This window comes from Perca flavescens, chromosome 13, assembly GCF_004354835.1.
Source record: "Perca flavescens isolate YP-PL-M2 chromosome 13, PFLA_1.0, whole genome shotgun sequence".
Lineage (NCBI taxonomy): Eukaryota > Metazoa > Chordata > Actinopteri > Perciformes > Percidae > Perca > Perca flavescens.
The window spans coordinates 1561427-1576730 of record NC_041343.1 but is presented as its reverse complement, the minus strand read 5'-3'; the positions used below and the strand labels follow the sequence as shown (position 1 = coordinate 1576730).

General features: G+C 40.8%; 1 protein-coding gene across 1 annotated transcript in view; it reads right to left on the bottom strand.

Moving 5' to 3' along the window:
• Nucleotides 1–15304, bottom strand: part of dmpk (DM1 protein kinase) — a 76218-nt gene that overhangs the window by 35393 nt on the left and 25521 nt on the right. The window contains 1 exon segment of the mRNA XM_028595385.1: nucleotides 14703–14860. Coding sequence (XP_028451186.1) covers nucleotides 14703–14860 — 158 coding nt within the window.

Below are 15304 nucleotides of genomic sequence, written 5' to 3'. Positions count from 1 at the left end.
ACAAGTTAGCTTTCCCTTTAACTTAAAATAATGTAAAAAGAAATAGGATGTCTATCCCATGAAATTCCTTTGCCAGGGTAGCAAACAAAAGCTTAAATATAAGTTAAAAAAAAATGGATCACAAAAGCCCTGGCACATTTTATGTATTCAACTGTAGCCAAAAAATGTTGTGCTGCATTTTGTACTGCATTTTTATACACTTAGGGGGCTTTCACACCTACCAAACGATGAAAAGAGCCAACTAACCGAATATATCAAAACATGAACTTTGGTTCATTCAGGTGTGAAAGCCCCCTTTAGTGTGTTGGCTAGAGTTTGGGTACTGGTCATCTGGAATTCTGTATTAGTACGGTACCCAAACGATACATTTTAAGGTACTTAACTGTTTCTGTAATAGCAAATGTACTGTAATTTCAGTTAATCAAACAACATTAGTGTGTCTGCTGTTACTTTATGCAAAAAGTAATGTTGGAAGTAACTTTGGTGTAGTTTAAAAGATGCTCTATGTCCTAATGATGTCTGAGTTAAAATAATTGTCCTTTTCTTTTCACCAGGACATGGCTGAGACTCATTTCTTCAGTGCCATAGAGATGACGACAGTGGGGATCTATGTTGTGAAAGATACTGCCAACAGCGAACCCTCTGACGTCGGAATAGTCATCGAGGGTGTGGTGGCATGTCGAGATCTTGAGAATGTAGCCCTTGCGTCGGCAATGTTGTTTGGACTCTTTTATGCATTAAACATGCAGTACCCTACAAACATCCGCTACGCTTTTGAGGTAATTCAAAAGATAATCATGGAGGTGGATGCAGTTGAACTGTCAAGAAAGGCTCAAAGCTTGAAAACTAAGCTCCACCAGTGAAGAGAGCTCATTGTTCTTGAGTGATATTTTCCAGTGATCCAGTGAAAGTCCTGTGATATTTTTCTTTTACAGTTTACTTCACAGTACAAGGCACATTTGCATTTTACTTTTCCATGTGTTAATGTGTTGAAATACAATACATTGTTCAAAAACCATATCTTCCCATGGAGTGAATTGTTTTATAAATGCAGTTTGCAGTTCAATTTTACATTCCTTGAGAGAGTGGTGTTGCAGCCTGGTTTTGTTATCACCAATCCAGTGATATTCTAGTGCAGTACACCCCTGGATGCACTGTTGCAGCCTGGTTTTGGAACCACCAGGTCCATGTTTTACAGTCTTGATTACTGTACAGTACACCAGGCACAATAGGATTTTACCATTCCAATGTTTTGCCCTGTTAATATAGCATTGTTCCAAAATCTTTTTTTCTAGCCATACCTGTGCAGTATTCATTTGTTGAATAAAATGTCAGAATTGAACAGGCTTATAGTTTTTAATGAAAATATATTGTTAATGTTTACAATAGTAAAGTGAAATGTCCACAACAATACATTTGATAATTGTTTATTTCTTTAGTAATTTGTTTGTGAAATCTTCCAGGTCATGGTTATCCAAGAAATGTCGAAATCAATGGCAACTGGACTGGCTAGGGTTTCTTGAAGACGTTTCACTTCTTATCCAAGAGGCTTCTTCAGTTGTGGCTGAATGATAGTTGTTCAGTCAGAACTAAATAAGCCTCTCAGATGAGAAGCAAAACCCCTTCAAGAAACCTTAACCAGTCCAGTTGCACTTGATTTCCACTTTCCTTGGTTAACTGTAATTTATTTTATTAATACATATAGATTTAGAACATAGAAATTACAATTTAACTTAGTGTAAAAAAAATATTTACAATAATCACATTCCATTAACTTTATTTCAATATAAAGTACTTGTGTTGATTGAACATGAATAGTTTGTGTTGATTGAACGTGAATAGTCTGTGTTGATTGAGCGTGATTAGTCTGTGTTGATTGAACGTGAATAGTCTGTGTTGATTGAACGTGATTAGTCTGTGTTGTTTAAACGTGAATAATCTGTGTTGATGGAACACAATTGTTTAAGTGACTACCAAAGCAAACAATTTGTGTGCAAACAATGTCCACTATTCAATTGAGTAAATCCAATGAATTATTGTTTTTAGTGAGGGCCCTCTAGTCCACTTAGGATACAGAAGTTATCCCTCAGAGTCAGACAGGTCTATGAAGAGACCTCACTGTTGTTGTGAAAACTCGCCTTGTTTAATGTTCAAGATTTTCCTTGTTGTAGTTCTGGTTACTGGTTTTGTTTTTTTGATTGAGAAGGGCTTACTAACTGCTTATTTTGAAGGGAAGAGTGATCATTTATTTCAGTTAAAACAAAATGCATAATGGACCTATGAAATTAATTTCATTTAACATTAATGGGGTTCTGAATCCAGTTAAAAGAACTAAGATTTTTTCAAAATTAAAAAAGAGAAGGCTCAGGTAGCTCTCCTTCAAGAAACACATGAGTCAATCTGAACATGTATTTTTCTCCTCATATTGTGGCTGGGCCACAATATAGTACACTTAACTACGAGCATCTTTCAGAGACTAAGGAAAAAGAGGGGAGATTTGTTAGCATCACAGGGAGAATAGAGGGGACTGAAATAACATTATTGAATGTGAATGCCCCACCAGGAAGCGAATGGTTATTCTATAGACGTATCTTTGACCTAATGGTCAACTCTCAGGGGGTGGTAATATGTGGAGGGGATTTTAATATCAGGCTAAACCCAGCATTAGATTCGTCAGGAGCAGCTATTCAGAATAGGCCCCTGATTAAGAAAGTGAAATCTCTTATGGACGAGCTGGGCATTATAGATGTGTGGAAGGAACTATACCCCTCCAGCAGAGACTATACACATTACTCTTTTCCACATTCAGTCTACTCAAGGATAGACTACTTCTTCATGTTTAGTAAAGATAGATTTAAGATAAAAGACTGTAATATTGCACCGATTGACCTTTCAGACCATAGCCCGATTTCTATGTCATTAATTCTGGAAAGGCAAAATAAGAAATACGCAGTGGAAATTAAACTCAAACATTCTTAATGACCCAAAAATACTGGACAAACTTAAAGAAGACATTAAAGAGTATACAGAATTTAATGATTCAGGAGAAGTATCACCAATAATGGCGTGGGACACATTGAAAGCCGTAATGAGAGGGAAAGTTATTTCTATTACTACATATCAGAAGAAACTTAGAGGTCAAAGATTGGCGAACCTGTAGGGGAAACTAAAACAGTTACAAATTGCTGATAGCAATAGAGGTAATCTTAACCACAAAGGAGAAATTAAACAACTGCAAAAGGAAATTGATGACCTATACACACTAGAAACACAGAAAAGGCTGCTATTCCTGAAGCAAAAGAATTACGAAGTAGGAGGCAAATCAGCAAAACCTTTAGTGTACAAATTACGCAAACAACAGGTTGAAAATACGATCTATAAACTAAAAAATCCCAAAACAAAACGGATCGAAGATAAATTAGGGAAAATCCAAGAGAGCTTTGAGAAATTTTACCGGGAGCTATATTCCCAACCCCAGGCATCCAACGAGAACCAAATTGACGCTTTCTTGAGCCCCCTAGAACTGCTCAAACTGACAAATTCAAATAACGTTGAGTTAACTCGGCCAATCTCTATCACAGAAATGGATTTGGCTATCTCTAAATTAAAGGTTGGTAAGTCTCCAGGCTCAGATGGTTTTACTACGGAGTGGTACAGATCTCCATTACTACTTAGGACATTTAACTGGATTATGCAAAAAGGAGAAATTCCTCCCTCCTGGAGGGAGGCAATTATCTCAGTTATTCCCAAGGAGGATGAAGACAAACAGGAATGTGGCAACTACAGGCCTATCAGTGTTTTAAATTTGGATTACAAGTTATTCACATCAATTTTAGCTCGCAGACTAGAAAACCTGTTACCCGACCTCATCCACCTAGACCAGACTGGATTCATCCGGCACAGACAAACTTTAGACAACATAAGAAGGACCCTACACATTCTGGAACAGATAACTAAAGACAAGATTAAATCAATGATAGTGGGACTAGACGCAGAAAAGGCCTTTGACTCAGTTAGATGGACTTTTTTATATAAAATTTTGGGAAAATTGGGATTTCAGGATAGATTTATTAGAGTAATTCAGGCTCTATATGATAAGCCTACAGCGCGAATAAAGATTAATAGAGATCTTACTAATTCTTTTATGCTGGAGAGAGGAACTAGGCAGGGTTGCCCAATCTCCCCTCTCCTCTTTGCTCTATTTATTGAACCCCTAGGCCAAGCAATAAGACAAAATTATGGTATAAAAGGCATTAAGGTGGCAGGGATCGAACAGAAATGTGCTTTATTTGCTGACGATGTCCTGTTCTATCTGGAGGAGCCTGAAAAATCATTTACATGTTTGATGACATTGCTGACTGACTTTGGGAAGGTATCAGGCTATAAACTTAACATATCGAAAACACAAGTTATGACTCTAAACTTTATTGCTTCAAAACATCTTAAGGATGAATATAACATTAATTGGGAAGCTGAATCACTAAAATATCTAGGAATCAATTTGACAAAAGATCCCTTAAAACTATCACTATAAAACTATGGGCCATTATCTTTGAAAATAAAATCAGATATATATAATAATATATATATAATCAGCCTTATCCCTTTTTTGAGTTTGAGTTCAAGAATAGATGCAGTAAAAATGAGCATCCTCCCCAAATTACTGTATATTTTCCGGACTCTCCCAGTGTAGGTGAATGAGAATCAATTTAAGGAATGGGATAAATGGATCTCAAGATTTGTCTGGCAAGGAAAGAAACCAAGAATTCAGTTTAATATTTTACAACTGAGAAAAAACAGTGGAGGCATGGCTCTCCCTAGCCTAAGAAAGTACTTTTATGCCTCACAGCTAATTCCTTTGCTGTATTGGTGCAACGGGGGAGTACAAATGGAAGGAGATGGAATTAGAAGTGGCAACAAATTTCAACCCTACAAGCAACAATAGAGGACTTGCAGCTTAACTTGACGAGTTAAAAAACCCTTGGATAAATCTTACATAAAAAATATGGCATAAGGTGGTCAAGTCAAATTGAATTGGTAATATGCTAAGACTTTTTAGATGGTGTGCATATGATACAGACTTCATTCCAAATAGGATGGATAAAATATTTGAAACCTGGACAAGGAAAGGACTTACAACCTATCTTTCTTTTACACACAAGGGTACGCTACAGAGTTTCAAGTCTCTGCAGGACAAACATGGCCTGGAACATAGTGACTTTTTCAGATACCTCCAAGTACGACATTATTTTAATAAGAAGTGCAGTCTTACAGATTTATCAACAGTAGAATTTGAGTTTCACAAGATCCTGAATTCAGCCTTTAAGGTAATACCAAATAAGTCAATTTCAAAATTGTATAATGCTCTTTTTTTCACTAAGAATGAAAACACCTTATATATTAAAGATAAGTGGGAAAAAGAAGCAGGAATAAGGCTCTCTGAGGAAACTTGGGGGCAAGTATGCAGCTTCCAGTGGTCCTCAACTGCCGAGTGGAGAGAACACTGCTGGAAAAATGTTATTAGATATTTTATGCCTCACCAGGAAAAATACAATAATAGGAGCCCAACATGCTGTGGCAGTGTGGCTCAATGGAGGCAAATCATTTCCACATATTCTGAGACTGCCCTAAATTTTACCTATATTGGAATACCATTCACAAAACATTAGCCAAGGTATTTGGAACTCAAATTCCCATGTTGAGTTCCTGACAGGAAGGAGAGATACAAAAATGATGCAGGCCCTCCTGGCAGCAAGTAAAAAATCAATCACTAGAAAATGGCTGAACCCAGTGCCTGGAATAATTTTGTAAATGTTCTTAATGGAAAAGCTGACATATTGTTTGAGGACCCAAAGAGACCAATTTTATCAGATCTGGAATAAATGGATTGAATTTATAGCCCCAACACCAGCAGACTTTGTATGATTTCACTGATTTTCCATACTCTTATTCCATAATAGAAATTAAAAATCCCTTGGTTCCATTGTATATAGTTATTTTTCTAATAGTCGAGAAAATTGTTGACAGATTTTAGTACAAATAAGCATATGATTATACGTTGCAAAATGTGGTTATGCATGTGGATATTGATCTGTATATGCAAATTTATGTTATGGAAGGATATAAACGGACTTATATTCGTGGAAGAGATGATGGATCTCTGTAATGTCTTCATGTGGACTAAATGGTTCACAAAGAATACAATTTAATTTCTCTTTTCTTAGAATACTCTTCTCTGTGTATATATACATATATATACTTAAAAAAACCAAAAAAGTATAATTTGTGTATTTACTTGTTCATTTGCTGAAATACTAGTATGCCTTTTCCAAATAAAATATTAAGAAAAAAAAGAAAAAAAGAAAAGCATTAACGGGCCTCTCTAGTACGTGCTGGCAATATAAAACCATACAAGCACGATTGAGGTTTGTATGGTCAACATTGGATGTTTAAGCCTCAAACACAATTTGAGCCCGCCATCAGCTAAACTTAGTCAGCATTGGCATGGGTGTCTTTTATCTGCTGTCTATTCACATCAACTCAAATCCGAGCTATGTGGTAGATCATCTCTGAGCTAACAGCTAGGCGAACATTCATGCCTGCTCCTTAAATATTGGTATCAGCTCCATAGCAGCAGTCTCCAACTTTATTCATCACTGCATTTGTTTCAGGGAAATGTCCGGTGTCAGCTGGCAGTGCCAGCGTTCACCAGCTCATGAATGCAGATGGATACTCCCACCATCATGGCCAGCTCCCAGGCTTGAAATGTTTATAGCAGCAGCTTCTAACTATTGTAGCACTCCTAGAGTCCCGCTATACCCACCGACTAGGTCATGTTCGATAGCGGAAAATGTGCTTTGCTGTTCAACACACAAAGGAGAATGCAAGGATGCGTGCACCAGACGACCCACCTCGCGATTCCCCAAGGAAGAGGGACGCCTCGCTACACCTGGGCTCGTTAGCAGAGTATATCATGCAATATGCCGTACAGTACCCTTCTCTGTCTTTACTCATAAATACAAGTGAGGAAGGGCAGACCAGATGTCAGGGGCTCGGAGACCATCTCTCTTTTAACACAAGGTGAGCAGATGTAACATCTTCCCTTCACAGACTCGTAGCTTTCAGGTGCTCACAAGTCTCCTGCTCACACAGTAGAAATCAATGAAGTTGGTATCCACGTCAACTGCCCCAGTGGGTCAGTCCCCCGTATACATATGTAACTCTGTAAAGAGATAGTCTCGATACGATAAAGAACATCAAATTCCATACCCACCTTTCTCATTCTTTTGTTAAGTTTGTGCAAACTCATGCCGAAATGAAAACAGCTTTGCCTTACAAGCCTCCAGCGTAGTATTTCTCAGAAGTGAGAGATTTCCAGCAAAGCAGTGGATAACTCAGAACCCCATTTCGGACAGCAAAACAGAAGTTGGGAACTCTTCCTCCCCAGACCCTGATTGGTTGATTGGTTGAGCAAATCCCAATACACACACATTAGAGACGCGACAGCAGGTCTCATATTTCAGACACACACAAACACACACACACACACACTGCTGCCCTGCGCACAGCGCGCACACACAAACACAGACACACACACCGCTGCACAGCACACACACACAAACACAGACACACACACACTGACACACTCACACACCGCTGCACAGCGCACAAACACAGGCACATTGTCTGTTACATGCCCAGACATGCCCAGGCGAGAGCCGCAGCGGCTAAAACAGCCGAGACAAAATAAAAAAGTTTCGACACTTTCATTATAACTAGTGTTGTTCTAACATTACTCTTGCGACATAAAAAAACCTCCACCAAAGAATTAACTCACCTTGTAGCTAGTAAGCGCGGGGAGAGGAGAGTGAACCCCTGCAAGCCTGTCTTCTGCCAGTGCCTCTGCAGCGCTGCGTTAGATCAACAACTCCCTCTCGTCTGATATACTCATTCTAAACCCTTTTCTCTGGGCCAGTAGTCTATTCCGTTGTACAGTCTGCAACACTGCATTTACAACCGTGGTTCATTTTCAATATCCTTGCAAAACCTCCAAACTTTCTTCTTTTCTAAAGTACACTGCGCAGCTCGTGTGGGAGATCCTGACACAGCTCCAGCTCAGCGGGTCTGTGAAGGGGGGAGAGGCCGACAGGGAAGCAAACCCGGCCAGCAGCCGCCTTCTGTCCCGGCAGATTGTGGAGCTTGTGAAATCCGACACTGACTTACCAAATTTGCAATTAGCCATCAATTTTCATAAAATGGCCCATATTTGAGCTTTACATAGTTGATTTCTCTCATAAAAAAGTCTCAGAAGTGAATTTTGTAATGGAATAGCAAAGATCTGCACGACCTAGATTTAGAAGACTAACTGACCTCAGATCAGTTAGTGGCTATGTAAAATTTGGGGCGTTACAAAGATAGAAGGTTGAGCCAAATGAGGAGGATTTGAGAAGTTGACGTCAACTTTTAGCTTTGTTCAGATTCGCCCGTTTTCAGAGGCAGTTTCAAATTGTGAGATTTGCAGAAGAAAGGGGTGTCAATTGGTTTTTGAGGTTCTATGTATGTCCTATTTACTGCCGTTATTCAACTATGACAGGGTAAAATCGGTTTTGCATTCTATCACCCCTTTAAGCTAAAGACTGCAAAGCTGACATCCACTGTTCAGAGTGCAACAGTAATCGTTATATCTCAGTGGGGAAGGCTCCAAAGTAAATCCTGTTCCAAGATAACTCTGGTAAATGTCTACCCCAAAGGACATCCTGATAAGAAGAAGAAAATGTATGTGATGTAAGACGACCAGAGCAACTTATTGGCATTCATTGAAACGCTTCTCTTTATACCCTCAAGAAATGCTCTGGCACAATGGACAACACTGGGAGAAGTGCCAGCGGTTTTATGGTGGGGTCAGCTAACGTTGGAGTACCCCTCCAACTACCTACCCTCATTGATTGTAACCTCATCCCTAATAAGGGAAGAAATTCCTACACCAGAGACTTCGAACACCATCCTCACATGAAAATGGTAATTTTCAAATCAATTGGGGGCATGCACTCAACCACCTCATGTTGATAAAGAAACCTGAAATGAAGGACCACTTTGTGGACTTCATAAAGAAAGTCTTCAGCACTGGATACACATAACCAGCTCCCATACTGAAAAAGCACCAAGAGCACTAGTACTTACCAAGTTTTGGAATGTACCACACCCAGAAACTGGGACAAATCAGAGTTGTGATGTGCTTCTTTGGGATCCAGATCACAACAACAGTCTCCTTGGGGTCCTTGTTCGCTTCAGGACTGAGCTAGTTGCAGTTATGTCCCACATACAGCAGATGTTCCAGAGCAGATCACCACGAATAACTTTGTTTCCTGTGGTTTCATGAACACCAGCTTGAAAACAAGGTTGTGGAGTTCCGCTTGAAGGTCCATGTGTTCGGCAATTGTCCCTACAAGGCTGTGGCCATCTATGGGCTGAAGAGGACCGCCATGAAAGTAGAGAAGAAGAGTTTGGTGCTGAAGCAAGACAGTTTGTGGTACGGTCCTACTATGTCAACGAGTTTAGATCATTCTCCAGTGCAATAGTTGGCTGAGTCCAACCTCAGGCTGCACAACATTGCGTCTAACACTGAGGTCATGAGAGCTTTCTTGGATTAAGACCTCGCTAAAAGCTCACAAGACCTCAACATCAGCCAAGATTCACCTCCAATGCAACACAAACAAACTTTTTCCGTGGCAGTCATCAAAAAGCTCTTCACACGATGTGGCGTATTGTCGACTATTAACAGTTTGTTTGACCCACTGGGATATGCTGCACCTGTCAGCATTCAAGGCCGTACTATCCTGAGAGAGCTTACCACTGATACCTGTGAATAGGATGTGCCACTGCTGAAAGACAATTTGGAGGATTGGATAAGATGACAGAACTCGTTGCAAGCCCTTCAGGGGTTCAAGATTTCTAGGCTGTACACATTACTGCCATTTACTGAAATGTTCAGAAGAAAGAAATGTGTGTCTTCTGTGATGCTTACATCAAGGCAATCTGTGCTGTTGCATACCTAAAAGTGACAAATGCAGAAGGACAGAGTGAAGTGGGGTTCATCTTAGGTGAGGCGAAATTTGCGCCAAAGCCAGACCTTACCATTCCTAGGCTTGAGCTTGGCACAGCTGTGCTGGTGGTCAAGATTGCAGTGGCCATCCTAGAGGAGCTGGACACTGAATTGGATGACTCTTCTCTGATAGCAAGGTGGTTCTTGGCAAACAAATTAAGGTGATTCTACATTTATGTCCATAACCAAGTGCAGTGAATCAGACGGTCCACAAAGCTAGCCAATGGATCTGCATTCCTACTGATCTAAACCCAGCTGATCATGCTACAAAGGCCACCCAGCTAGTCAGCTTGCTCTAGCCTCCTGGCTAACAGGACCCGCTTTCCTCACTGATTCTCAACTAAGTCAACAAGACAAAGAAACCTCTGACCCCATTGTTTAAAAAACAGTGCTTGCCATGGCCGGCATACCTGCAATAAACCTCTTGCCAAAGAGCACCTCGACCAGGCCAAAGTTATAATCTTTCTCACTGCGCAAGGTCTATGAAGAGATTAGCTGCATCTAGAATGGGAATGGGAAACATAGCCCACTCAGCAAACTCTCAAAGGCACAAATATCGTCAGATAAATGTCACCCAGTACTTGTTCCTGGCAGACATTGTGTCGTCACATTTCTAATCAGACACTTGCACGAGCAAGTTCATCACAGGCCGACACTTCACCAAAGGAGCAGTAAGGGCAGCTGGATTTTGGGTTGTTGGAGGAAAGTGATCTATCAGCAGCACAATCAACAACTATGTGACCTGTCGGAAGCTGCATTGCAAGCAAGAAGGGCAGAAGATACGATACGATACAACTTTATTGTCAGCCAAGGCTGAAATTCTTTGTGCATCCCTGGGTAGCTCGTATAAAAAAGAGGACATACACATACATACAAACATACATAAGATTAATAACACCAACAGACATACATGAAACATTACCACAAATGACATAAACTTCCAAGTAGGAAAACAAAGAAAACATGTATAACAACAGAACATGACACAAACATACACAGAGACAATGTCTTGGAGACGTATAACCCTGAATAAGTATTGCACTGGATTTAATGTAGCTGGTTTAACAACAGGATAGATTGATGTATGAAAGAGTTTTTAAGTCTGATGCGATTAAAAGAATGAACTCTAAAGCATCTGTTTGAAGGCAGAAGCTGATATTCACTGTGTGAAGAGTCGTTTGAAATATTTTTGGCCAGTCTAAGCATACTATTATTGTGAGCCTCCTGAAAGGAATATGCTACAGGTAGTCCTATAATCTTTGAGCAAATTTTAATCTGATTAAATAGCTTTGTTTTATTTTTAACTGATAGGCTACTTAGCCAAGCAGTACTACAGTAGAGCATGATACTCTGAAGTACTGATGTGAAAAACAAAGAAATGATTTGGCTACTAGCTCCAAAGGATCTCAATCTACGAAGAAAATAAACACAATTTTGCAGATGAATTCTATATGAGAGGTCCATGAGAGAGTTTCGTCTATCATGACACCCAAATATTTGTTGACTGATTACTGAGTTCTGAATCTTCACTGACGACAGTTGACAATTCGGGGTTATTCCAAAAATGATTTCCTCTGTCTTCACAGTGTTAATAATGAGAGCATTTTTATCACACCACTTAACTAACCAATCCACATTGCCCTGATACAGTGTAAGGTCATCACATTTGTTCAACAAGGTCAGTAGAGTTGAGTCATCTGAGTACTTTAACAGAAACTGATTTGGCAAAGTAGTGGTGCAGTCAGAGGTATATAAAGTCTGTCCCCTTTTTAACCATCTGACTAAAACCAGGTAGTACAGTGTCCAAGTGACAATGGTTAAAGTCCGCCAACACTATGGCAGGTGCATCTGGATGTTTTTGTAGCAGTCTATGAACATGGTCCGCTATAGTGGCTGCTGCCGACGCAGCCTTGCCACTAGGTGGAACATACACCACAAACAGCAGCAAACATCCAAATTCTCGTGGCAAATAGAAAGGTCTTAATGTCAAACAAAGCATCTCGACGTTAGAATCACATAATGATTATTTAACGGTGAACTGGCGACACCAGAGATCGTTGAAGTACACACAGATCCCTCCGCCCTTACATTTCCCCGAGTTAGCGTTTCTGTTGAGCCGGATCAGAGTAAACCCATTTATCTCAAAGAGGGACTCGGGCATATTGGATTGAAGCCAGCTCTCCGTAAAACACAGCAAGGAAGCTTCACGGAATTCGGCACAGTACCTTGTGTAGGTTCGGACCTCGTCGATCTTGTTGTTCAGAGAGCGTAAGTTGCTGAGAATAATGGTCTTCGCCGCAGCCGGTTGCGTATTTCACCTCTCCTGCCTCGTTTCCTGCGCCTGATAGGCCTTCTCAGCTCAGGAGGGATGTTATCCCGAAACATCGGGGGCAATGGGGTTGATAATTTAGGGCGTAGTGCAAGCAGATCGTCCCAACTGTAGTGTGGACTGGGTCGAGGTTCCAAGGAACTTTCCACTTCCTCCATATCTACAGCGGGGTACTTTTTGCAGCGTATCGAGGTGACAATCCTCACTAGAGTCAATATAATCCACGGTAAATACATCTTCCAATTTACATACGACCAAACGAGACGAGCAACATTTAGACAAGCAACAATCAACTTAATCACACTGGTTAACACATAATGCAAATTTAACACGAGCAAACTAGGCCCAGGGATGCGGTTCGCAGCCGAGCAGCGCACCGGAAGTCAGAACATGACCTGCTCTTCACTTATGTAGGGCTTGACTTGTTAGGCCCTTGGTTAGTCACGTCACGACGAACAAGTGGAGGTCAAGCAAATAGCAACCAATGGGAAGTCATCCACACACATGATTTTCATTAATGCTCTAAGGCACTTCCTTGCCATCAGGGGCCCTGTGAAGCTGTTCAGGTAAGACTGCTTTGTTGGAGCTGCAAATAACTCCAAATTGACTCCAAAGACAACAATCTGATTCAGACCTACCTGACAGAGCAAGTATGCACGTTTTGTACAAGTTTAACCCTCCGCACTCCTCACATATGGGCGGCAGCTGGGAACGAATGATTGGGGTCACACACCTCATCCTAGATGCCATGTTTCTCAAACCTGGAACTGCAAAACTGACACATGGAGTTCTGACGACTCTCATGGCAGAGGTCCCAGTGATTGTTAATGCCAGGCCACATAACCTCAGTATCCACAGATCCAGAACACTCAGTCATTCTTACTCCTGCCACTCTCCTTACCCAGAAGGTTGGCCACATCCTTTATCTCCGGGTCAGTTTGATGACAACAACCTCTTCAGGCGTCAGTGGTGACAGGTCCAGAGTCTAGCCAACACATTCTGGGAACGGTGGAAATGGGAGTACATCGTGATCGACAAAGACGATGTATATAGAGAAACAAAAGGCTTAACATGCAGGGGATTTGTCCTGCTGCGGGACAACCAAGTCATGAGAAACCAATGGCCTGTTGGGCTAGTTAGAAAAACCTTTCCCAGCAATGATGGGAAGGCAAGGAAGATTGAAGTGAAGATGGTCAGGGACAGTACAGCAAGGCTGTTCCTCAGAACTGTCTCAGAGGCTGTCCTTCGAGAGCTCAAACATCATAGGTTAACTGGGGATAAGGTGTGGTTTTGGGTTTTCTAACTCATTGTGTCCAGAATATTATTATATTTTGAATTTAAAATAGTGGTTAGTGGTTAGTTTTTGGTGTCCAGCGGGGAACTTGACTGTTCTCTTTTGTTTGGGGGTTGCTAGGATCTCAAAGAGATTTGTTTTGATTTTGAGAGGAAATACGCATTTATCCTGAAGAGAACTGTTTTTTTGTGTTGAGGAAAAGGACTCATTTGAATTGTGGGGTTTGTTTGGGCTCGGGGTTGTATAATACAGTGTTTGAACTGCAATTTATATATATATATAAATACGGGGGTTGTAGGATGGGTTGTAGGGCCTGTGATTAATATTTAGTGTTTTTTTGGCTTTTTGTCAATTATCAGATTTCTCAAGTTTCTGTAAGTGGACACTAAAGTTGGCTTTTAAAAGGCTCTTACCCCTCCTATTTAGGTCCACGTTGTCTTTCCTGAGGAGGTCCCTCAATGAGTCAAATTGTATAATAAAACTGTAGCTAGTTAAAGCACAGTTCTCCAACCAACTGTCCAAACTGAAAAGGCGGCTGAACTGTTCACATCCCCATTTCATGGTTGGAATTGCACCGGAGAGTGCACATATTTTACCCAAACTTTCTATGGTTTCTCTGGTTCCATCTCACAGCAGCGTGGTCAAGCTGCCCGGTGCCTTTTGCGTCAGTATTTGATGCTGAGGGCCACTAACCATACGTCAGTAATTGGAGTTGGGAGTGAGAACGGGTTGGTGTAATAAACAGTTGGTGTAATAAGCAGTCGGGACTTCCCGGGAGTTGTAATGGAGCCTATCAGGAATAAGAAGTTGCAAGAAGCTTCAGAACACATATACAAATATAACTGAGCATGTTAAGGGCTATGTGATATGTAAAATGAAAGATACTGATAAAAAAATAATTGGTACTCAGCATGGGCCCCGCTTCAACAAATAAAGTCCATGGATGGGTTAAAGATGGTATTAGTGTCAACTGATACCTCTGTAAGTCTTCATCGAGTCCTGATATTTGATCAGTCTTCTCCTCTTCAGTGATAGTGTGGGTGGATACAGTAGGACCTTCCTCCAGAGTGAGCGGGAGCTCCAGCAATTCAGGCAGGTAATCTGGTACAGTGTCTGTGAGCTGCCACCGCTGGCTCTGGATTCAAACCATGAGTAGATCAGGCCCAGCACAACAAGAAAAACCCACTGAACAACATTTGTAATCATTATATGACATACATGCTGTCTTATAAATGTTGCATATAGATTGAGCCACCTAGAATTTTTGGCTGGCCAGTGATGGTGCCCAGGCAGATTAGTGGTGGATCCCCGAAGGGGCTTTCCTGGGTCCTTGGCTGAAATTAGATCATAGTGTACACAGGACGGACTGAAGCGGTTTACTGCACCTAAAATGAGCTGTTCTTATATTTGATGTGTATGAGCGAGTGTGTTTCCAACACAGAACATACCTTTAATGATTATTATCATATCATAAGGTCATAAAAATATTATGCTGAATGTTTCTGTAAATGCATAATATATAGGTAGTAGTGATGGCCAAATGAAGCTTTGTGAACCATTTTCATTATTTTCTAAGCCG